General features: G+C 45.1%; 1 protein-coding gene across 1 annotated transcript in view; it reads left to right on the top strand.

Annotated features, from left to right (window-relative positions):
• Positions 1–23,489, top strand: part of TTC7A (tetratricopeptide repeat domain 7A) — a 1,603,679-nt gene that overhangs the window by 877,886 nt on the left and 702,304 nt on the right. Inside the window, exon 15 of the mRNA XM_086927774.1 lies at positions 1,916–2,076. Within this exon, the coding sequence (XP_086783900.1) occupies positions 1,916–2,076 (161 nt within the window). The remainder of the gene's footprint in view (positions 1–1,915; positions 2,077–23,489) is intronic.

The following is a 23,489-nucleotide window of genomic DNA, read 5'->3' as shown; positions in this document are numbered from 1 at the left end:
AGAGACACCTTTTCCATTTGGTCAACCACTCGGCAGACATTGTTTTAGGTGCTTTTGCGCAGACAAGTTAGTAACGGTAGTCCTACTTGTCCCATTATCAGGAAGAGATCACTTGGTGATCCCCTCTTTGGTTATGATAGCTCAGGAAGGACCTTAGTTGTCATGTCCCTCTCAACCGATGAGCACTTGTCACAGGAATTCAATGACATGGTCAATTTGCACGTTCTCCCAAACCTGATTCGTTAGATGGGAATCTCCAGCGAGCTCTCTAAAATGTATCTCTATTTCTGCAACCACGGCGAGTGATAAAGTGGGCTCGCTAGTGAACTCTCAATGATCCAAAATGAACAAGCATGACAAATGGTATTGGCTCAGCTATAAAATTCGAGATGGCTTCCATATCTCAAAAGCAGAAATAGCAACTCATAGGGCCTGATTCACAGAACTAACTTAAGACAAAATCCTAAACGTACTACTTTTGGTATTCACAGAAGTTAGGATTTTGTCTTAAGTCTGTCTTAAGACAGTCTTAAGACAGACTTAAGACAAAATCCTAACTTAAGTCTGTCTTAAGTTTGTCTTAAGACACACTTAAGAGAAAATCCTAACTTCTGTGAATACCAAAAGTAGTAAGTTTAGGATTTTGTCTTGAGTTAGTTCTGTGAATCGGGCCCACAGTTATCAATGGATTCCAAAACTCGAGATCAATAACATTGTCCTTATTACAGGCAGTTTGAAACAAGGATCTACCCTATATATGTGTGGAACGAGGGGAATCCTGAAACCTAAACCCGGTGTTTGAGTTATTTCCCCCGTTAACCTCTGACGACTGTAATGAGGAAATACTTCATAGGAAGCAATATGGCAATGGAGGATCAGCCCAGTAAGTTCTCTGATTAACTCATTGGGACATTTTCCCTAGCTTATGTCTTGACCCTGAACTGCTGGTTCAAGACTAACCATGCATTGCACATACTATTCTTCATGGACGTTGTCACCTTCTCGCTTGTGCACGTTTTTGAGCAGTTTCATGCACACTGTGACATGAGGAAAATTCTCTTGGGCTCCATATTTGATTGATTGATGATCCTGTGTTTACAATGAGATTGAAACATTGTCAACTTGAATGCTGCCCCATTCCATTGTATATTATAATTCATGGGCTGTGCTGTTCTTTACTGGTTTGATACGCACTTAGATCCCCTTTATTGCATGGGTCTATCACACTTCAAAGAGCACAGAGCACTTTTGTCACTAGCACCTACTCCTTCATTTATTACATTTTTGTTTTTTGCTCTTCTCCATTTTATTTGTACATTCAATGACCATTTGGCTTTGATTATAGTTTGCTTGAATTACTGTCTTAGGGATTATTGTTCATGCAATGACTAGCAAGGAGCAAGACACTTTTTGGGTTTTCAGTTTTTGTACTCTGTCTACTTAGGATGCAACAAATGGGACATCCCAGAAACGTAAGAGTGCTGAAAGTTGACAAAACACTTAATTCAGCAAGGGGTCATTTGTGTTAATTTCTGAAGGATTTCCAAAAGAAACTAATTGTCGAAATATAAAGGCAGTGACTAAAAATGGGAAAAATGTGGCTGTAAAGGAAATGGGTGTAGTGTTCAGTCTACTGTATGTATTCTAATATGCTGCAAAGTGTTGTGAAGTAGAGGGCCCTGCTTTCATGGCCAGTTCCTCTTGTTGGTGGTGCCACTGCCTTTTTGTCACATAAACATGGGGAATGCTTCATACATAACAGCATACATTGTTTTTTCATCTTTTCTCTTAACTGTAGGAGTTACTCATAATATGAGACATTTTTCAATAATACATGCTACAATGGAAGTTGAGTTTTTGAAATGTATACAATTAAAAATATTTCATCATCCTCTAATTAGTTCTTTCTTTAAAGATTTCAGATGCCATTGAACACCTTCAAGAGGCTTTAAAATTCTGCAATGATGATCTAAATTCTCTTCATCTACTGGCTCTTCTATTTTCTGCCCAAAAGGACTATGGACATGCCCTGGAGGTCATTAACATGGCTGTCGCAGAATACCCAGAGAACTTTAGGTATGTAAAATGAGAGCATTACCATGCCTGCTATATTTGAATTATTGATGCCAAATGATTAAGCACACCTTTGGGTACTGCAGTCCTGAGGTGTGGTAAATGTAAATGTCCAGTATTTGTAAAGCGCGAACAATTACCCGAAGGTGTCAAGGCGCTGGGGGTCATCGGGAAGATTACGCAAGGTATTGCCCTGAGTCACATGGTGCTGGGCTGATCTGCCACCGGTACCGGGGACCGAACCGTGAGCCCCCGGGTTCCGGAGTCAGTCGACCTGGTCACTGCGCCGCACCTCTAATCTCTGGTAGAAGCTCCTTGCAATGACATTGTGTTTAGAGGGGAGGGTAATGTTAGAGGTAGTCTAGAGTAACTATTATTGTTCTTGTATACCTTTCGTAACAAGCACAAACCCCTTAAGCCTACTTTATGCAACAACATAGACGAGGCTCCCCATTGATGAATGAGTGACAATTAATGCTATCACTATTTTTTACTAACATCCAACTACAATATAAAAATGACCTTAATTGAGCACAACTGAAATGTAATTGATGTGTTTCTTACCCTACCACATTAGACAATACTACCTCCACATATGAGTTTATTTTTGGAATGGCAAAGAGCACTTGGAATGAAAAAGAAATGTAATAAATGTAAAACATTTGAGTTCTTTCTGAAGTGTTTATAACCACCCAACATATTTGCAGATAAAACTAATCATTCCACGTCTCAGGGCGCCCCTGTGGAGTCTACATTTCCTCGAAGGTGACTCAAGGCTCATAATGCAAAACGCAGCACGTACTGCCTGCTTCAAGCCCTTAGGTCAGCCTCCAAGGCGAGATGTGCGCAGCACTGGACCCAGATTTTGTTTACAGATGGGTTGCACATACCAGTGGTACTCCTATACAAAACACATTTATATGAGTTGTAACAATTCCCGCTCCCTGCTAATCAGCCTTCCTCCTGACCTCATTCTCTACCCAATCTCTCAAAGTAATTGTACATAGTCGCCCAACAATTATTATGTACACAGCCTGTCTGGACTCATTCTTACACAAATGGCATGCATATGGAAAACCAGATCCGGAGGTTGAGCCTTCTTCTACATTACTCCTAAAGAGTAGAATGACCGACCTCCTGCTGCACATGAGAACCTCCTCAACAGTTCTTGAATTCTGCAAAAAGCTGAAGGCCTGTTTTTATGAGAAATCCCAGTAAGCCATAGGTGCGGCTAGACTCACACCTGCTCTGGGCCAGGATATCCGCCCGGGTGACAGTGTGCTCTACACATCTGCATAACATAACATAGCTTTGATTGCAGCATGCAACCACATCTGGCGGATATTGCCATTACTTGGTGAAGCATTCTGCCATCATGCAAGTCCATGACATATACATATTGCAAACAAAATGCAATAAAGAACACATGTATGCTTGTTAAGTGGAAAATTTATCAATTGGTCCATTCCTGGTTGAAATTTATTGGCAGACGTGAATCTCTGATGTTTTTCCTTCCCAATGGAAAAAAGTCTCAATTTCTCCGCTCCTAAGAAAATCTTCGCTGGACCATTTGGAGCCAGCCAATTATCGACCTATAGTCGGTCTACCTCTCCCAGCTAAGATCATTGACAATATCCTGAATACTCAGTTAGAGCAACGTTTTCAAAACAATGATCTTTTGGACGCCACCCAATTTGGTTTCCAGTCAGCGCACAGCCCAGAAATTTCTCCTATCAAGGCCACCGAAGAAATGAGGGCAACGCGCGACCAAGGTAGCAGGGCTCCCCTGATTTTGCTTGACCTCTCAGCGGCCTTTGATACGGTTTATCATGGACTCCTCCTTGATCGTATGGACACACTTGGAGTGTCTGGATCTGCCTGTAATATAATGTATTGTAATGTAATGTAATGTAATGTAAAGGACACTTCTATAGCGCACCTATCACTCCAAGGAGTATCTTGGCGCTCACCCAACCCAGATGAAAGGGTTGGAGGGAAAAGAGATGACTTGCACACTGCACTACACATTACACCAGCGCCCTACATGAAGAATCGGATAAAGAGAAGACCCAAGTTTTTAATGCTTTCCTGAAGTGGGTTTCTTGGGACAATGATCGTAAAAAGGGCGGGAGCTTATTCCAGGCCTTGGCGCCTAGTACAAAAAGGGATTTGCCACCTTTTGTTACCAGCTTGAATCGAGGGATTGTAAGCAGATTCTGACTGGCAGACCTCAAACAGCGTGTCGGGTGATATCTTTTGTACCCATTACACAGGTATTTTGGACCTTGCTGATGAAATGCCCTGAAGGTAATTATAAGAATCTTAAAAAGGATTCTTTTACCTATTGGTAAACAGTGGAGTGCGTTAAGTGCTGCTGAGGCTCAGGACCTACGGGGCCAATGCAGTACAAGGCGGGCCGCTGCATGTTGGACCATTTGTAACCTGTGGAGAACGGCTTTGTTAGCTCCAGCATATAAGCCATTACAATAATCCAACCTGGAATTTATTAGGGCCACTGCGACCGTTTTTCTGGCAGACAACGGGAGAAGATCAAAAAACTTCCTCAAAGCTTTTATAATCTGGAAGCACGTCCCAGCTACAGCCACCGCTTGATGTTTAAAAGACAGTTGGTCATCGAACTTGATACCCAAGTTACGAGCAGATGTAATTGTGTTGGTGGGGGGGGGGCTTCTGCATCAGCAGGCCAACACATTTTTGGGGAGAACAGATTATGATTCCCAAATGGCAAGATTTCTGTCTTTCCAGCATTACATTTTAAATGATTGTCAGTCATCTATTTAAATGTTGCTGCTAGACATTCCTTAAGATCTTCCTCGGCACCAGGCCGTTCCCTGTCCAACACCAGGATGAGTTGGGTGTCGTCAGCATATGATATTGAACTGATCTGAAATGATGCGATCAGTTTCACTAGGGGTACCATGTACAGATTAAAAAGTACAGGACCTGGAAGCTGCTTAAATCTTTTCTTACTGATCAAGAGCAACTGGTGCATCTTGGAGACTTTGCCTCACACTCTTTTTCTATTCTGTGCAGGTTCCCACAGAGGTCCTCGCTCAGCCCAACGCTCTTTAATCTCTATGCCACTCCTTTGGCAGACATGATTCATTCCCCCTCCTTCTAGTCCCCAGACTGGTGGCTGTGCGAATTTGGTCTCCATCCATTGCCGGCTAAATCAGTTTGAAATCTTGGAGTTATTCTCAATACTGACTTGTCACATACTAATCAGGTCAATTCTGTCACTCCTGCCGCCTTCCTACCCTCAAAACTATTATGAAGATGCTACCCTTCATTCCTTCTCGCCTGTAGAAAACTGTGGTTACATCCTTGGTTTTGTCGAAGCTCGACTACTGCAATGGTCTTTTCTTGAAACGTGCACCAACACATTCCTAATAAGGTACAGACCATGCAGAATGCAGCCGCCAGGGTTCTCTGCAAACTTCGTAAATATCACTTTGTCTCCTCTGCTATTCATCAGCTTCACTGGCTCACTGTCCAAGCTAGAATCATATTCAAATCACTCTGGATAGTATACAAAGCCCTGCACGGTCAGGGCCCTACATTTCTGAGGTCAGCCTTCTCTTTCTACCTTCCATCTAGGTCTCTACGTTCCGCCTCATATGAACTTTTTGATTCACACAAGTGGAATGGGGCAGTCGTTGTTTCATCCTGGGTGAGTTTAAGGCCTGGGACACTCTCCCTCTTTCCATTAAATCCTTGCCCAATCTTCTGGCTTTCAGAAAGGTGCTAAAATTTGGCTTTTTATCTTTCACTAAATTCAAGTCATCTGCTATAGCCATCACTCCAGTTTGCTCACTCAGCTAGCGCCAAGACACCTTATTGGTATTCAAGCGCTTTATAATTACTGAACATTTACATTACATAACATAAAAAGATAAATAAGACAAGGGCAACCAAAAAAAGGATATTGTATTCTTCTGAAACATCTGTCGGGCTACAAGTTCAGTAACTAAAGCAGAGGTTAATTGGGAACAGGTGTAATTCATTCCAAAAAGAAGGCGGCCCTTACACTTTAAAACAAACTCCCACTTACTCTGAGACTGAGCCTCTCTGACCAGGCCATTTTATTGATAGTCATGTTTGCATCATCATGCACCAAACTGTGCAGGTGAAATTCTTGGCATTGGTAGTATTATGGGATACTGATTATGCACAAACACTGATCCATGCGGAGGGTAGCATGACACTCCAATGTGATTCCTGGCAGCTATCAGGCCTTATAATACAAACGAAGAATGGACCCTCACAGCACACACTACTCCTGTGTCGTCTAAATATAGATGATTCTGAGCTAAGAGATGCAGACTATAAATATCCATTATTCTCTTGGGAACCGAAAACATTCTAAATACTTTACCTGGTTATCATTAAACCGACAAACTAAATTGTACCTCTATACTCCTTTCTTAGAGATAAAACTGAAAGAAAAAATAAACACTGTAGTTTGGGCCCAGTTAGACCTAGGTGGTAATGCCCAAAACCTTTTGCTTTCAGCCTGCCTACGTTGCTGAATTTGATTTTGTTAGCGCTTTACCTTTGCTAACCAGTGCTAAAGTGCTTGTGCTCTCTCCCTTAAACATGGGGAAATTGGCTTTCACCTGATTGGTACATTTAATTAACGTGCAAATCCCTAGTAAAATGGTACCACGTGTACCCGGGGCCTGTAACTTAAATGCTACTAGTGGGCCTGCAACACTGATTGTGGCACACATTAAAGTAGCCTTAAAAAACATGTCTCAGGCCTGCCACTGCAGCCTGTAGTGCCGTTTTAAAATGCCATTTTGACCTGGTAAAATAAACTTTTGACCAGGCCTATACCTTCCTTTTTAATACTTATAAGTCACCTTTAAGGTAGGCACTAAACAGCCGATAGGGCAAAGTGAATTGCATTTAAAAAGTAGGGCATGCATTTTAAATTTCTATATCTCCTTGTAGTAAAAAAGCTCCTAAATTACTTTTCTCTACTGCAAAGTCCATCTGTCCCACTGGATAACATTAGATTGAAACATTTTGATGTGGAGGAAGTAGGAATGTCATGTTTGCACTCAAATGAATTGTAATTTAAAACCCTCTTTAATGGCAAAGTAGAATTTAAATCACAATTCTAAAATGCCATTTTTAGAAGATTGGCATTTTCTTGTCCTAACCAATTGATGTCGGCAGCCTGTGTCCTGGATCACATAATTAGCTGTAGGTGGCAGTTGGCCACTGTATTCCTCCCAGACAGTGAGACAAAAGGGGGCTATGTGTTAGCAGGCTGACTGAGCCTTCCTGCCAGGATGGTTGGTAGAGTTATTTATTGTCCCAATTACATTTCACAAAGGCTACCTCCACACACACACAAAGGAACCTGACACCAGCGAAGCAAAGCTGCGCAGGCCTTGCACCAAGGACATAAGGTACAATACTCAGCAGACCAAACTTGGTTCGGTGCCAGGCCTGCATTCCATTAAGGTTGACCTGAACTTGTGACTTGTCCCATTCCAGCACAACTAGATAACCTAAATAGCACTTTCTGCTTCTTGGCTTTATTTTTACTCAACCCTTTAATATTCAATATCTTCAGTTCTACTGATTGGATTTTTGTTCTGGCATCATTTTACATATTAAAATGTAGTCTATTTTGCTAAATTGGTTTAGGAATTTTCTTGTGTTGTGTTTTCATTTAATTACTGTTTGAAGTGCTGTATAACTACTTTACACATTACCTCTAAAATAAGCCTGACTGTTTTTGCGCCAAGCTACCAGAGGGCTAAGCACAGATTAATTTAGTGTATTTGTGTGGCTAACCCTGCCAAGGATTGCGGTTGTTGCTTGAGAAAGGTCTCAACCAGAATCACATTTCCTACAGTCATGGTTTAATATGTTTATAAAAAAAAAATTGCTTCATGAACTGCAACTTTTCTTCTTATCATTATTATAGGACAAATAGACAGGATTTTAAAGATAGTCACATGCGCTCTGCTTTCAGAAAGAGCCTCCTTCACACCAATGTTCGAGGTTACTTACAGGGGCTGGATTCGTCCATTTTCAATGTTCAGGTGCCTTAGTAACAGCCAATTTTTGAGTTTAATGTTTTCTCCATCACTGCTGAAATCAGTAATATCTTGAGGGTTGTCTGCCTTTAGCTAAATAAAAACAGTCAGACCGGAGTCTGTGAAAAGTTCAAATTTATTCAAATGTATGAAGTGCGTAATTTGAGCCGGTGGTTTCCTGTGCTTGGCACTGGCCCTTTAACTGGGCATTGCTGGCTAATCTGATAGAGACATCTGGCCGTAGATTCCTTAACTTAGAATATCCCCCCGGGCGTCAGACTGGATCCGGAGAATTTTTCTCTCAGCAGTGGTCTGCGCGCCGGGGAACAACGCTGCATGGCTCCGCCGTGACGTCGTCCACAGGCATGACATCAGCTGAGCCATATAAGTTCTTTTCAGCGCGCTGATGTCAGTTTTCTTCTTTTACGCGTCCATACGTGGATCTGGAGTAGTGGTTACCTCTGGCTTGTTCAGGCCTTCTCGATGCCTTTCGGCGTCCGGGTACAGTGTGCGATGCCTTTGGGCTTCAAGGCGTGTGCGACCTGTACACGGCAGATGTCTGCAACGGATCCATACGCGATCTGTATGTGGTTCTTGGGAGAGCACCACGACTCCGGGGAGTGCGACACCTGCTGGCAGCTGAAGCTGAAGTCCCTGCAGGACCGTTGTATGAAGTTGTTGTCCACTCGTATGTCCCGTTCAGAGTCTACACGCTGCAGGTCTCCCTCTCGTGCTGGGACGTCGGGTCAGGACAGGTCGCGGAGTCGTGCCCACGGACATAGCTCACCTGATGCAGGTAAGCACCAGAAGAAGTCACGGAGGTCGTCGACCTCACATAAACGTGACATCGGGGCCTGCTGCTCCCGGTCTCTGCCGGACACATGCCCTCAGGAGTCGAACCCCTGCCCTCAATTTCCTGGGGCTGGGGCAACTAGGACCCAGAGGGAGGCCTATTCTTGGGCCTTACTGGCCATCTTTGGGTCACCCCCTCTCCCTGGCGCACTTCGGGCCCCACAGAGGTGGTAGGGACTCAGATCGGGGCTTCGCCGGCGCGTTCGCCCTCGGCGCCGGTCGAGTGCCTTGACTCTGGCTCCGGAGTCGCTGAGAAGTAGGGACATGGCCCGGAGGGGCATTGTATTTGCACGTTCAAGCCTGCTATGATGTCTCCGCACAGACCTGTGAGGCTGCGCCAACTCTGACTAAGGCGCAGCTCTCGACTCCGTTCCTCTCCGCAGGTTCCCATCTTGGTGGAGGTCGAGTCGACACCGGTTCAACACCGGGCGGACGGGATTCCTTCAGGGGTCATTGAAGTTGAGACAACGCCGTCTCAACGTTGATTAATACCTGTATCATCTCGGCAGTTCATCGGTTGGTGGTAGATGAGGAGACGGAAATTGAGGAGGCCCCTGTGGGTTCGCCACCCCTAGGGTTGTTTGGCTGCCCCTCGGAGCGGGAACCCATGCCCTGGCTGGGCCTTGGTTGTCCATAATGGGCTATGGCACCCCACGGTTTGGTGGATGGGTTAACCTCCTGCCGTCACCTATGGATGACTTGTTGTTGCCACCTACGATGGCCACAGTGGCTTGTGCTGCGTTTGTGAGGGTGGTTCGCATGGCTATGGATATTTTACAGATGCAGCCACCCTCAGTCTCTCTGCCCTCTGATCCCTTGTTGGATCTACACCATCAGGGCACCATGGCTGTTGAGCCCTTGTTGCCTTTTGGCGAGTCGTTATACAACACTCTTCTTGGGACTAGGGTGAGACCCTCTTCGGGGGACCTAGTTGATTGGGCTATTGCACATCGACATCGCCCAGCTCCAGATGACCCTGCCTGTTTTTCCCTCCATCCTCGGGCTCAAGGGCTGGGTTCAGTCGGCCTCAGTCTTGCCGCCTTCTGCCCCATCTCCATTACCCCCCCCCAATTGGGAGTCTTGCTGGTTGGAGTCGTGTGGCTGCCATATCTTTGGGTCCACCAGTGTGAGTCTTAGATCCCTGAACACGTTTTGTGTGTTTGCGCCTCCTTCCCTCTCTTCCGGAGGGCCCTCGCACTGACCTGGATCAGTTGATAAGTGATAGCTGGGACATGGCCCAGTTTTCCATTCGGTCGGCCATGGACACCACTGATTCTGTGGGTCAGGCTATGGCCCGGTCAGTTGCTCTGCACCGCCATTCCTGGCTGTGCGATGGCTATTTCCCTGCAAATGTTCAGGAGCTTCTTCGGGATTTGCTCTTTGATCGGATTGCCCTGTTTGTGAGACATGCTGACTCAGCGGTTCCGCGTCTCCTGTCTGGGTTTCCATGACTTCTGTGGTTTCTAGTCCTTAATGCAGACTTTGTCTTTTAGTTGCAGTATTGTCAATGCTTTTTTCTGATGTCCGTCAATGGGTTCAAGACGTTTTTTCCCAGACAGACTGTATGTCTATTTCGCCGTCTTTGACCTTCTTTTGCTACAGCTGACCAGCTGTTTCTACATTTCTTTTTGAGTACCTCTGCCTACGAGCTTGTCTCAAGAGGTGTCCCTTGCTTTTATAGGGATGTGCCATACCCTTTGTGGGGTACTTGTTGGCTATTCTATAGCTGCTCTTCCTTGCATGGGAAGTTTTGACGGCTCCCGCCCAGTCTTCTTAGGTTTCTTCTCTTCTGTCCCTCTGGGGACTCGTTCTATGGACCGTACTACGGGTCTTCCATTTCCTCCTGTTCTTCCTACTTTTGTAGGACGACCCCTCTGGTGAGATCCACTGGGTTGTTTTTTTTCCAGGGGGTGTGCGTTATTGTCTATGGTTGGTCCATAGCTCTCTCCTGCCTCTATGGAGGCACGCTGTCCCACAGTTTTGTTGGGTTTCTGCCACGCCAGGCTCTCCCCGGCGTGTTCTTTCAGCTTTTGCTGTGCTTTTTACTGCCTGCAGGACCTGCCCTAGATCTAGACATGTGTCCTTTGGGGGACATGTTGCTCTGTCCGTCCAATACAATTTCTTCAGTGTTCTGTGTGGGTTCACCATGTGAGCGCACACAGGATATGTTCATTTTCACATGGTGCTGGCAGTGTTCCTGGCGCCCCTGTCTTGGGAGTGTTCTATTCTGGTGATTTGTCTATCACTTCCTGGTGTGGAGAATTGCGTACATCTTCTATTTATGTAAGCACTTCCTTGTCAGGGACTCCGATCCCCTTTCGCTTCTCGCCGCGCAGGGGGTTTAGGTACTTCCACTCCTAGCCTCTGCTACTGTTTTATGATTCACTGTGTCCTTGTGGTTGAAGTTTATGACTCATATTCCAGGGGTTCTGTGTTCTCCTCCAGGTGTTTCACTGGTTGTGTGTCTACCTCACGACTAAAGTCACTTTTTGTCTGTATGTTTACAGAGCTAGTATTCTTCCTCAGGACACTCGCTGTCATTATACATTGTCTATATCTGGCTATATACATTTTTCTGACAGACCGATGTCTGTGTATTTCTCACTCTTTCCTTGTGAGTGTAGTGGTTAGTGTCCCCACCTGTCTTGCGGGAGACCAAGGTTCCTTCCTCGTAGGGGGGATGATGTTGCCTTTTAGGTGTCCTTGACATTGTCTTTCACAATTTGTTCATATATATATGTTTTCATTTGCATGTATATATGTCATGCGATATACACGTAATGAGAGAGCACGCATACTAGGCTTTTCCTTGCTCTAGTGTCTAGGTTTTTGCCCCAGATATTCTCTCTCTCTCTCTATCTCTCTCTCTCTCTTTCTCTCTCTCTCTCTCTCTCTCTCTCTCTCTCTCTCTCTCTCTCTCTCTCTCTCTCTCATGGGAGTGAGCTCCCTGTGTGTCCCTGGCTTTGCCGGTTTCCCTTCCCTATTTGTACCTCTGGGTATGGTTGGCAGGTTGACTACCTGATGATGCACCTGCCTCTCTTTGCTGCGCATGTGTGCTGTTGATACTCCACATACTTGGGCTTTTGCATAGGTGTGGTGTGTTTCTCACGGTACACGCTGTTTCCTTGTGTTTATCCTGTTATTCACATAGCTGTATCTCCTGGTAGTAATGGTTCTGTATATCTCTGCATGGTGATGTCTGTCCACTCACCTTTCATTTTGTGGCATCCAATGTGGTGTATGTACCGTTGGTATACTCTAATGCTGTCAAGCTGTCTTGTCCCTTTTCGGGGACTGTGTTTCTTGCAGATCCATGGGATCCAGTGCTCAGTTAATTTCTTTTTGCGGAAGCTATATGCTTTCTTCCATTATTCACTGATGTATCTGGTTCTGAGTTCGCTTCATTCCTGTCTGGACGAGGGAGGTCTTGTACGTCCTCTGATGACTTGTGGTGCCTTTTGCCTCCCCTTGTTTTTGCTCCTTTATGGAGTTTTATAGGTCTGGTGTCAGCCGCGCTGGCATTGCTGTTCCCACCGTGTTTAATCAATGTTGTTGACGGATCAGCTCTTTTTGGAACTTGGTGGGTTTTCAGTCGCAGACCCTCCTCCAATGGGGTATGGCTTTGGTATCTATTTTAAGTTAAGGAATTTGCCGCTAGATGTCTCTATCAGATGAACGAGTTACTTACCTTCGGTAATGATGTATCTGGTAGAGACACAGTCTAGCTGCAGATTCCTTGACGCCCACCTATCCTCCCGCTCTGCGAGGACCTTTTCAGGTGGGTTTTACCCACTCTGTTCCTTCTAGGTGGCTTTGTTTTCCTGCGGGTGGCCTCTTTCACCCCCTCCTGGGCAGAATGGCTCATTATGTTTATCTATTATTTCTCCACCCATAATTGGTTGGTAGGTTCATATATCCTTCTATGCTCCTACACCCTAGTTCTTCCAGTGTGGGGCTTACTGCTGTTCTTCTTCCCTCCCTCCCTCTTTCCCTCCTTTCCCTGTCTTCTGTCCATTACTGTATTCTGTTAAAGTCAATTGGATCGAGGTCTCTTGACTGTGACTTAGTCAATGGGTCTCTAGTAGGGTGCATGTTTGCACATTCTCTGTTGTTGCTGACCTGTGGTGGATGACCGTGAGTCATATTGCTTTGGTTTTGTTGCCCTTCTCAGTTACATCCTGTGGTTGCAGACTTCCTGTCGTTTGCCATCACATTCATTTCTAATGCCGTTTTGCCTCATGGGAGGGCACAGTTTTTGCTTTTGCGAGACTGTTTCTAGGAGCAGGTTCTCTGCTCTTTCCCTTCACTTCCTTTCAATATACACTGCTCTTTTACTGTCCTTTTTTTGATGTTTCTCATCATTCTATTCTCTTTGTGGTTGTTTCAATAAATGTTTTTCTTTTTTGACACACTGGTCTCACGCTATCAGTTTATGTAGTGGCTCTGCATTGTGGCGCGGAAAAGTTTCAAATCTGAGTTCAGCGCGCTGGGAGTGATTTATATGACTCCATTGATATCATGCCCGTGGATGACGTCAGAGCGGAGCCGTCCCCCGGCAAGCATAGGTACTGCTGAGAGAAAAAATTCTCCGGAACCAGTCTGACGCCTAGGGGGATATTCAAAGTTAAGGAATCTGCGGCTAGACTCTGTCTCTACCTGATACATCATTACCGAAGATAAGTAACTCGTTCGTTTAGAGATGACCATAACATCAGTTAATGATTCATTCAATATACATTAAAATGACTGTTACCTGCCGCCCAAGCCATTCTTATAGCTTTGGGGGCCTGGAATAGTCGAAACTGTCACACTTGTAGGAGTGTAATGGTTAGTAGTTGTGTTGTTACTATCATTGGCAGCATGGCAGGTGTAATGTGTGGTGCAAGCCACAGTGGCCTCCTGACAAGAGCCAAGGCACTTATTTTTTTGGGATAAATTAAACAGTGAATGTATGGTTGTGTACATTGTGTGCTATCCACAAAAAGAGAACAACTGCGTAATGTAATCATGCCAGTGATAGATACAAGTATGTAAAGTATGGAATGTATGGATAGGTTTCAGCCCTGGATTGTGACTGACAACTCAAAGGCAGGTGTATTTCAACAGTGTCAGAGGCACACGCACGAACATGAAATGCACAGAAATGTTTTGGGAACAAAACGTCAAAACAATCCTTCAGATGTACGATTCCCAGGCGTATCTGCACTTTAAACTGGGAAGAAAAATGAAGAAGGCATGAGCAAGTGCACCAATATGTAAAATTATAGAGGATGGGGTAAGAGATGGTGCTGTGTTAATACAACTATTTATAATACAAATAAAATGAAGAAAGACAATTTGCCAGGCATAGACTTCCTTACTACACCCGCTGCATACATTATGGGGACAGGGTATTAGGACAATGGGCGTAATGTACTCACATCTTCTGCTTGTTACTTGATCCAGAGGAAAAAGCCCTAGTTGAAGTGCTGTAGAGAAATCTTCAGTGCTTAGGCGATCGTGTGGAATATCTCCACAACCTCTGCATTTTTTTACTAACCGTCATATTGATATAGTTTTATGAGACATGGATCAGTACAAATTCAACTAAACTGCCTGATTGACCAACAGAATGATTTTAAGTCGCAGTGTTCCATAGCAGTGAACCAAGGGAATTAAGTGAAAAGAGAAATACGTGACTCATCATGACTTAACTCGTGGTCTGGAATCAGACATAGCTTGCACTCAGTCAGTGCTGTAATTATGTCAAGGACCTTTTCAGTACACTTTCATCAAATTGGATTATTGTGGCCTGGTCAAGGTTTCTGCTGAGATCACAGCCACTGATTACTCAGCATGTAAGAGAACCATTGCCAGATGGAGCGGTAATGGGCAATAATCAGCAGCCAGAGATTTACGCCAAGCTGGAGTCCAAATAACTTCCACTGGGCTACCGTAGGTATTGAAGTGGGCGGGTGACATGGCAACTGTGATTCCTTGTCGCATTTGTTATTTTCATATTTCTATGATACAGATTTCACTAGCCTGTGCCCCTATTCCACAGGACAGCACAGACTATAAATACTGAACTAATTATAGCAATTTCATGTAATTGCAGTCAAACCCCAATGCACTTTAGTTAGAGTTTCTTCAACGCTTAAGGAATAAAGTACTCTGCAAATTGCTTGTCAGGATTCAAAGCGTCCTCTCTGCAAACTTTTACTTGTAATTAATTAAAACTGATGAAGAGGTCACCCTTTTGAGGGATTTTGTCAACTCCAAATCTCCTAACCGAGAAGGTAAAGGTCAATGGTCCGGATTTACAAAAATGTGTAGGATTTTGCATTGTAGACATATGCCTACAATTAGCATTTATTGTATTGAGCTTAAAGTGCGCTAACAATTCATTGATAGAGAGAAAACAAGCATTGGCAACGCCAATAGGTTTCGCCTCTGCACACTCTTGTTTGTCAATGCGTGTTAGATATGTTAGCATGTCTTAAAGTAAAAAAAACAGTAGTATGATGCTGTCAACGCATAGACCTGTTGCACAGCGGCGCTACCTACTGTACAAGATGGTTTAAAGTGTTTTAAAAAAGCTGTGACACAGAAAGCGTTGATCGTGTCACACTGCTTTTCTTAACTTTTTGATATGCTGCAAAGCAGCTAGCACTGCTATGTAACATGTCTAAAAACATTGAAAAAAAACTAAAGATTTTGCAGAGGCGAAACCTGTTGGCTTAGCCAACGCTTTTTGTTTTTTGCAGTTTTATGTAGCGCAAATTCCATCTGAAGGTTTTGGAGCACTTTACATGAGCACCAATTACATCACTCAAGGTCACATTCATTTATTGTTTATGAGCTCGGTTTTAAGGGCAATAAACGCTAAGGCCAATAAACGCTTGGTGTACAAATTGGACTTACTTTCCCTGCCTTTCGGGGTCATGTAAAAAAAGCCAAGCGGAGTTCTGGAGTGGACGAAGGAGGATGTGGCAAGGAGCACTGGCGTAGCTATATCTTTTGTTGCCCATGGCAGCCCCTGGTTTTGCTGCCTGGTGGCCGCGGTTTAAGAGCAGGGGGGCTGGTGATTTCTGCGTTTGTTTGCCGGCCCGCGATGATTGGTAAGAGCGAGGGAGGGGGGGGCTGCCAGGGCCAGACTGGTGATTCCGGGCAACGGGCAATCCCCCGGTAGGCTAGAAGGTGTGGGGGCCGGTTTTATGAGAGGGGGCCGGGTTTTGCTGGGGCCAATTTTCGGGCCTTGACTCTGTGAGACAGTGACCTTACTGCGGGGGAAAAACACAACTGGCAGCATTTCTTTGGCTAGGCCCAGGTCTGATCATCTTGGCATTATATTTATGGCAGGTTACTCAGTGATGTATTAATGCCCTACATTACCCACTGCCGTGCCGGTGTACAGCACGCAGTTGTCTCCGCGTTAGCGTCTGCGTGCGCAGTCTTTAGGGTGGGGTTGGGCCTGGGGATGCCTGGAGACTCTGTGAGTCATGCGCATTGAGAGCGAGCCTGAGGGCGAGGCTCGCTCAATTAATAGTTCGCGTTTGGCTTGCCCACCACGCCCAGGCTAGTTCTGCTCTCCTCTGCCGAACTACGCCTGCCGCCTGCCGGTGAGTGCCTGGTGTCTCTCTCCTGGAGAGGTGAATGGTCATCATTGGCTGGGCACAGTAAGGTGGTAGCAGGCGGCCGGGCCGGTATTAAAAGCAAATTTTAACTATAATAGGCCGGTCCAGTTCTGCCTGCCTGGGATTGCATACATTTATTTGCTCCTCCAGTTTGTGAGAGGTTGTTTGAGCGTCCTCAGTGCAGCGATGTGGCCTGCGCACCGCACGGGACGGCGTTGTGGTGAATAATAAATCATAAATTTTAATCATGATGATTGTCACCATGACCGTGACAATCATCATGATCAAAGTTTTGGATTTATTGCAGCCACGCGATCACGACGGTCACGGACGGTGCGACTGCCGCCTCTCCTTCCTCTTCTGCCCAGCTGGGGAGGCTGGCCTGGGCTGCGAGAGTGACAATCTGCTCAGAATGGAATGTTGGCAGGCCGTGTTGCGGATGGTTTTTCCCCCTGATTTGCTCCACATGGGAGCGGTGGCTTGAGCCTCTTGTGTGCCCCTCTGAGTGGTTTCCTGAGGAGTCCTGCTTCTGAGGTGGCTGACCCCCCAGCAATGGCCCAGATGACTGGATGCATTAACTGTTAGCTCAGGGGCTACTGCAGATATTAATGTGTGTGTGGTGAGGCAATGAGCGAGGAGGAGGGGTAGTGAGTTACCAAGAAGCTTCCGATGCCCAGGGGACTGCTTGCTGCTCACCTTGGTGGGCAGTTTACAGCTGGGGATTCCTTCTGAGTACTTTACTGCGCTATTTGGGACCTCTCCTTCATCCCGTGTTAACTGTACATCCCCTACAGCCGCTGACAATTTTGGGCGCCATCATGGACAGATAGGCATACAAGTGCCTGCAGCACTACTGGTGTCCTGTGCTGAGCGCAGAACCGAGCCCGGGGCCTGTATTAATTTACAAATTACCTTCTACGGCCTAGACGGTAGTTTGTAAATTAATACAGGCCCTGGGCCTGGTTCTGTGGCCATGATTCCCAGGCCAGTTTGTGAATGTGAGAGCCTGAGGAGCGCTGTGCCGGGGGGCCCACTGAAGTTTTGTTACACTGTTCTGGCCACTGAAACGCTGTCCCCCACCCCCCCATCATCTCCTCCCTAGGGCGCCGCCACACAGTCACCCTCCCTGGAGTCCCTGCTGCCTGCGCATGCACTAATAAGTTGCATGGCAGGCAGGCACTTTCACTTTCGGCACCAACTGGGCACAACAACAACTTGTGACCCTGCCAGGCCCGATCAATGAGTCACGTCACCAGAGCAGAGAGACCCTCCGATGATCAAGGGGGCACAATGATACCGGCAACCCACTAAAAATAAAATGTTATGTCTTGAGCTGAGATGGCTAGTATTCAAATGTTACCCTTTTTAAACAAAATAACTATAATATATCATACCGCTGCCGGAAAGAGACCCAAAGGAGCAAGCGTAATTGGGTGACAGTTGACAGAACTCTTAAAACTAAGCAAACTTAAAATGATCACATCCTGAGATCTTTTCAATGTGAAACCATCCCTAAAAAGCTTTGCGCGATGTATCTCTCTCAAAAAGGATAACAAATAACTCTACCCATACATATATAACTGACTGAATCTGATATTACGATCTGAAGTGTTAAAGATATCAAATCATCCCTCACATACCAGGCAACAGATTGTTGTCCTCGCACTTGCATATTTAATGCAGCATAACAATGCAATTGATGTGCACCACAGGAATTGCATTGTTATGCCACATTCAATACACGAGTGCGACTGGCTATGCTCATCATCAGGGGATTCATTTGCTTTCCCTTTCTGCTGGTAAGTGCAATTACCGACAATCCGGTACCAACCTCTATGAGGAGGACTGACTGGTGCCACCCCACCTGATGCTGACCTGGGGGGGCGCTGTGTAAAGAAATAACTTATGGTTTTAATAGCACCTGCTACAAAGTACCTTGTGTGCAGTGTCCAGCAGTTTTCAGGCAACAATAAAAAAGCCAATTTAGCTCTGGTGGTTAATTTTCCTGCTAGAGAGAGATCAGAGTTTGGGCTAGTGACAGTTTTGACTCATCATAAAGTAGCACAAAGGGTTAATATGTCTGCTGCAAACAACATGTACCATGCAAATCACATAACTGTATTTTATGTGCATAGCTCAGTGGGTTACTGCTTTTGCCACAGTGATGTTTTTGTAACCAGAAGTTCCTAAATTATAATCCTAATATAGCGCAATGACCAATAAACTGCCATCAAAGAGGAGCTGCAGGTAAACTGCATGCTATAGGTTAGAAGGAAATTCTTTTCCCCCAGTTTTTCATTATCCAAATGCTGCTAAAAAAGGTTTGTTTGGGTAGAAATATATTCTTAATAGTAAAGCCAACCCAAACCACTGAGGTACATTTTAAATCCTGGGTTTGTGCTTCTCCAGAACACACATTCTTAAAATGTACTGCCTACCAGTATGGATATGTGATTCCTACACCCTGCAATTCACATTGTCCTATATGTTATTTCCTATAGACTTATTTTACACACGTATAATTCATTGTCTCCATATATAATGTGTGCATGTTGTAAAGTGTTCACACAACCTACACTGCCTGGTATAAGTAGCCCTATAAAACAAATGAAATGCATGTGTAGTGGCTATGCAGAGAAGAAGGTCACTGTTGGAGGGTGTTGGCGAGGGATACCAGGGAGAAGTAGATGATGGGGTGTGCCAAAAAAGACTGTTGCCCCTGGCGCCACCAGCGCTAAAGCCTGCCTTCTTCATGTCAGAGTTTACTATTTGTACTCTTTATCAAAGGGATTAAAGCATGGGCCCCTGGAATTCAAACCCTTGACCCTCTCAGGTGCTTATTTGCATGTCACCACTAGCTCAAACCCTGTCCATAAGGCAGGGTGCAGTATGCAGAGTGCAATGTATTTAAATGGTTTGACATATACTTTTAAGTTTTATATCTAAGTCCCGGAATAGGCGAGAAGTATGCAAAGAAGTGTGAAGTGCGATTGAATATAACACTTGTTTGAGATGAAGTACGTTATTATGTTTTTACAGTATTTCATATGAAGGATTTGCTGCAGGCAGGTCATGTTAACTGTTTAAAATGTCAAAATACCCACAATCATAATGTTTTGCACGGTTGCACTTTACTTAAGATGCTTTATTTTAGTACTGTTTGCAAAGCTTAGGATAAAACTATCATGTAATGTTTGCACATTGTCTTGTATATTTTTCACTCTGAACCTTTGCATAATTGTTTGAAGTTAAGTGCATTTTTAAATGTCTTTATACATTTTATATTAAGAATACATTGGTTATATTTAAATTCATGTTTCGTGCTCGACATTTCATTTTTTAGTGTTCTCTGTAGGAATGTCTGTGATTTAAGACTGGGTTTCCTGGTGCTCCACAAGGCTATCATTTACAATGCTTTAAAAGTTAATGCAATCTAAAATGTGTTGAAAAATTCATTGTTTTGGCCTTTCTGTCTACAAATTTTCTTGGGATGAGAACCCCCCAAACTTCCCCTAGTAGTAGTTCCTCACTGCGCTTGCTCACTACACACCATATGGGGGCTGGTCTCACTTTTACTTTTTTTCGCTCTGATTCACTACTCCTTTCTATTTTTGGTGCTCTCTGTAAGAATGTCTATGGGTACATATGACTGGATGGGTAACCTGGTGCTCTTTAAGGTCATCATCTACTATTTAGTGTGCTTTGAAAGTTGGTACAGTTAAATATGTAATGAAAAATGTGTTGTAAAATGCACCATTTTGGTCTGTCTTTTTCCAAACTTTTCGTGGGGGGAAAACCCCCCCAAATCCCCCTAGTTGTGGTTGGGCACGCTCGCTCGCTGCGCTCGCTCCCGGCATGCCAGACGGGGGCTGGTCTGGCTAAATTTGCCTGGGCTGCTTTCAGTTCCCAGGCCGGCCCTGGGGACTGCCCCCAAAACTTGTGCCACCGGGGGCGGACCACCCCCTCCATCTCCCCCTTGCTATGCCACTGGCAAGGAGCGAGAAAGAGAAACAAGCTGATTTTGTGAGAAGTGTTACTGGGAGCTTGTAAAGCCCATGCGAGGAGAGGCAGGAGGCGCCATTTGTGAAAGCTTTCATTTCAATTATTATGTGCACTACAGCTCCAAAATGAAGTTTGCAACATGAATTTACTAGCTTTGAAAACTATGTATGCAAATATAAGCTTTAATACGAGGCATTGTGCAAGGTATTTATTTTATGATGATAATATGTGGGCACGTTTTACTCTTTACTTGTAGTTTTTGGTGTTCCTTTCATGGTGAGAGCTATGTGTTTTGAGTATTTGTGATTACATTTCTTAGTAGCTTTTATTCGACAATGACGCTTGCCTCATATTTATTCTTCTGTGAGGTATTTGTGTTTCGTGGTGATGGTAATAGTGATTGTTTACTATTGGTGACAAGCGTGGTTCATCTCTGGTGATTCCTGCTCAGTTTAGATTGTGTCATTGTGATACGTTTGTCCTATATTCTATAACTTACATGTGTGTGCATAGTACCCATTCTTGGATGGCAGTCCATGCGTTTGTGTTTATTGCGGCTGAATGATGCAATGTGTATTCTTTTGGGCCTGTGTGTAGCTTAACGGATGAGAATGAGGCGTCTCAATCAATCAGAATATATAAAGTGCAGCTAATCACCCGATAAGGTATCCAGGTCAATGGCTTAACAAAACTTGAATGGCCCCCCTGCAAGGTACATGAAGGCCCCCGCTCTGGATTTAATGAAGAGCTTTTAGGCCACAGTACTTTGCTGAGGGGGCCCCCTGCAGGTCGGAGCCGTCCTGCCTGTGTTACACCACTGCTCCAGGTGCTTCAGACCCCTGAAGCTTATTTGAAAAGCCAGATCTTGAGGGCCATTCAGAATTCCGGAAGTGAGGTGATGGTCTGGAGGTGTGTGGGGACGCTGTTCTAGGTCTTTGCTGTGATGTGGGAGTAGGAGCGTCATTCACTTGTGCTTCAGTAGATGGAGGGAGTATAGGTAAATGAAAGGGAGGTGGAGTTAATGGTTGGTGAAAGTTTAGGCAGTAGTTTATGTAGGTGGGTCCTTGGTTGTGTAGAGCCTTGTTTGCATGGGTCAGCAGCTTGAATTGGCATCTTCTGTAAAGCGAGTCATCTGAGTTTTTTGAGGTGGGGTGTTATGTGAGTTCGTCGGGGAAGGCTGAAGATGAGTATGCCTGCAGCGTTCTGTACGGTCTAAAGTCTCTGTAGAAGGTATGCGGCAAATCGTAAGTAGAGGGCATTGTCGTAGTCCAGCCGGCTGGCAATGAGGGCTTGTGTCCTGGTGCGTCTCATATGTAGGGTTAGCCACTTGAAGATCTTATGTTGCATGCGCAGGAGAAGGAAGCATGCAGAGGAAACTGCCTTGATTTGTGATTTCATGGTAAGCTTGTTGTCAATGATGGTTCTGAGGTTTCTGGAATGGTTGGCGGTAGTGGGTGCAGGTCCTAGGTCTCATGGCCACCAGGAGGTTTTTCCATATGTTGCTGCTGTTGACAAAGATCAGTACTTCTGTCTTGTCTGTGTTCTGCTGCAGGCAGTTGTTGTTCATCTAGTTGGCAACATTTGTCATACATCTCTGGATTTTGGTTCTGATGGTGATGGGGTCAGTGGTGAGTGAGAGAATAAGTTGGGTGTTGTCTGCATAGAAAATCATGTTGAGACCGTAGGATCTGACAGTGTTTGGCAGCAGGGTGATATATGCATTTAAGAGCGTGGGGCTGAGGGATGAGCCCCGGGGGACACCGCAGGTGATCTCCTTGGGTTCAGAGGTGAAAGCTGGGAAGTGGATCCTTTGGGATCTTCTGGTGAGGAAGGAGGTGATCCATCTGAGCGTGTCCCCTTGGATGCTGATGTGGTAGAGTCTTTCGATCAGTGTGTGGTGGGATACGGTGTCGAAGGCTGCCGAGTGGTCAAGGAGGATCAATGCTGCTGTTTTTCCTTGGTCGAGGAGGGTTCAGATGATATTGGTGGCTACAATCAGGGAGCTTTTGGTGCTGTGATAGCTGTGGAAGCTGGATTAGGAGGCGTTGAGTAGCTGGTTCTGCTCCAGGTGTGTCATGAGTTGATTGTTGATTATCTTTTCCAGTACCTTAGATGGCAATGGGAGCAGGGAGATTGGCGAATAGTTTTTGAGTTTGCTGGGTCGGCGGAGGGTTTTTTGAGTAGTGGTCTGATTTTGGCGTGTTTGCAGGTGTCTAGAAATGTTGCAGTGGTGATAGAGGTGTCTGGTAGGGTGGTGAGTTCCTGTCCGATCCTTTGTTTTCTGAGGTTGAAGATGTGGTGCGATGTGGGTCGATGGCAGCTCCCGAGTGGATGAATTTCATGGTGGAGATAGTGTTCCATGTGGAGAGGATGTTCCATGTGGTCATTGCGTGGTTCTTGTCAGTCAAGGTAGTGGTGGATCTGTCGAGGAAGTCCGTAGGCGTGGGTTGAGGTTTGAAGTTTCTATATATGGCTGCAATCTTGTTGTGGAAGAAGTAGGCAAGGTTGTTGCAAAGCTCCTCTGAGGGTGTGATGTTGTTTTTGCTTGAAACTGGGTTGGAGAATTCCTTAACAATGTTGAAAAGTTCATTGGTGGTGTAGGCGCTGGTTTCAATGCGTGCAGCAATGGCTGTCTTCTTCGTTGCCTTCAGCAGATGGTGGTAGAGTTTGAGAGAGGCCTTGAAGTTTGCCCTGTTGGAAGTGTCCTTGCTGGTGCACCCTCTTCTCTCCAACTGTTTCCTGTATCATTTCACTTTTCTGAGTTCTTGGGTGTCCCAGCTAGCCTTTTAAAAAACATTTTCTGGATTGTGCTCTTAATGGGGACGATGCTGTCTGCATAATCGGTGATCCAGACATTGAAGTTTTTCACTTC

This window comes from Lissotriton vulgaris, chromosome 6 (genome assembly GCF_964263255.1).
Source record: "Lissotriton vulgaris chromosome 6, aLisVul1.2, whole genome shotgun sequence".
NCBI lineage: Eukaryota > Metazoa > Chordata > Amphibia > Caudata > Salamandridae > Lissotriton > Lissotriton vulgaris.
This window is presented reverse-complemented; position numbering and strand designations above follow the sequence as displayed.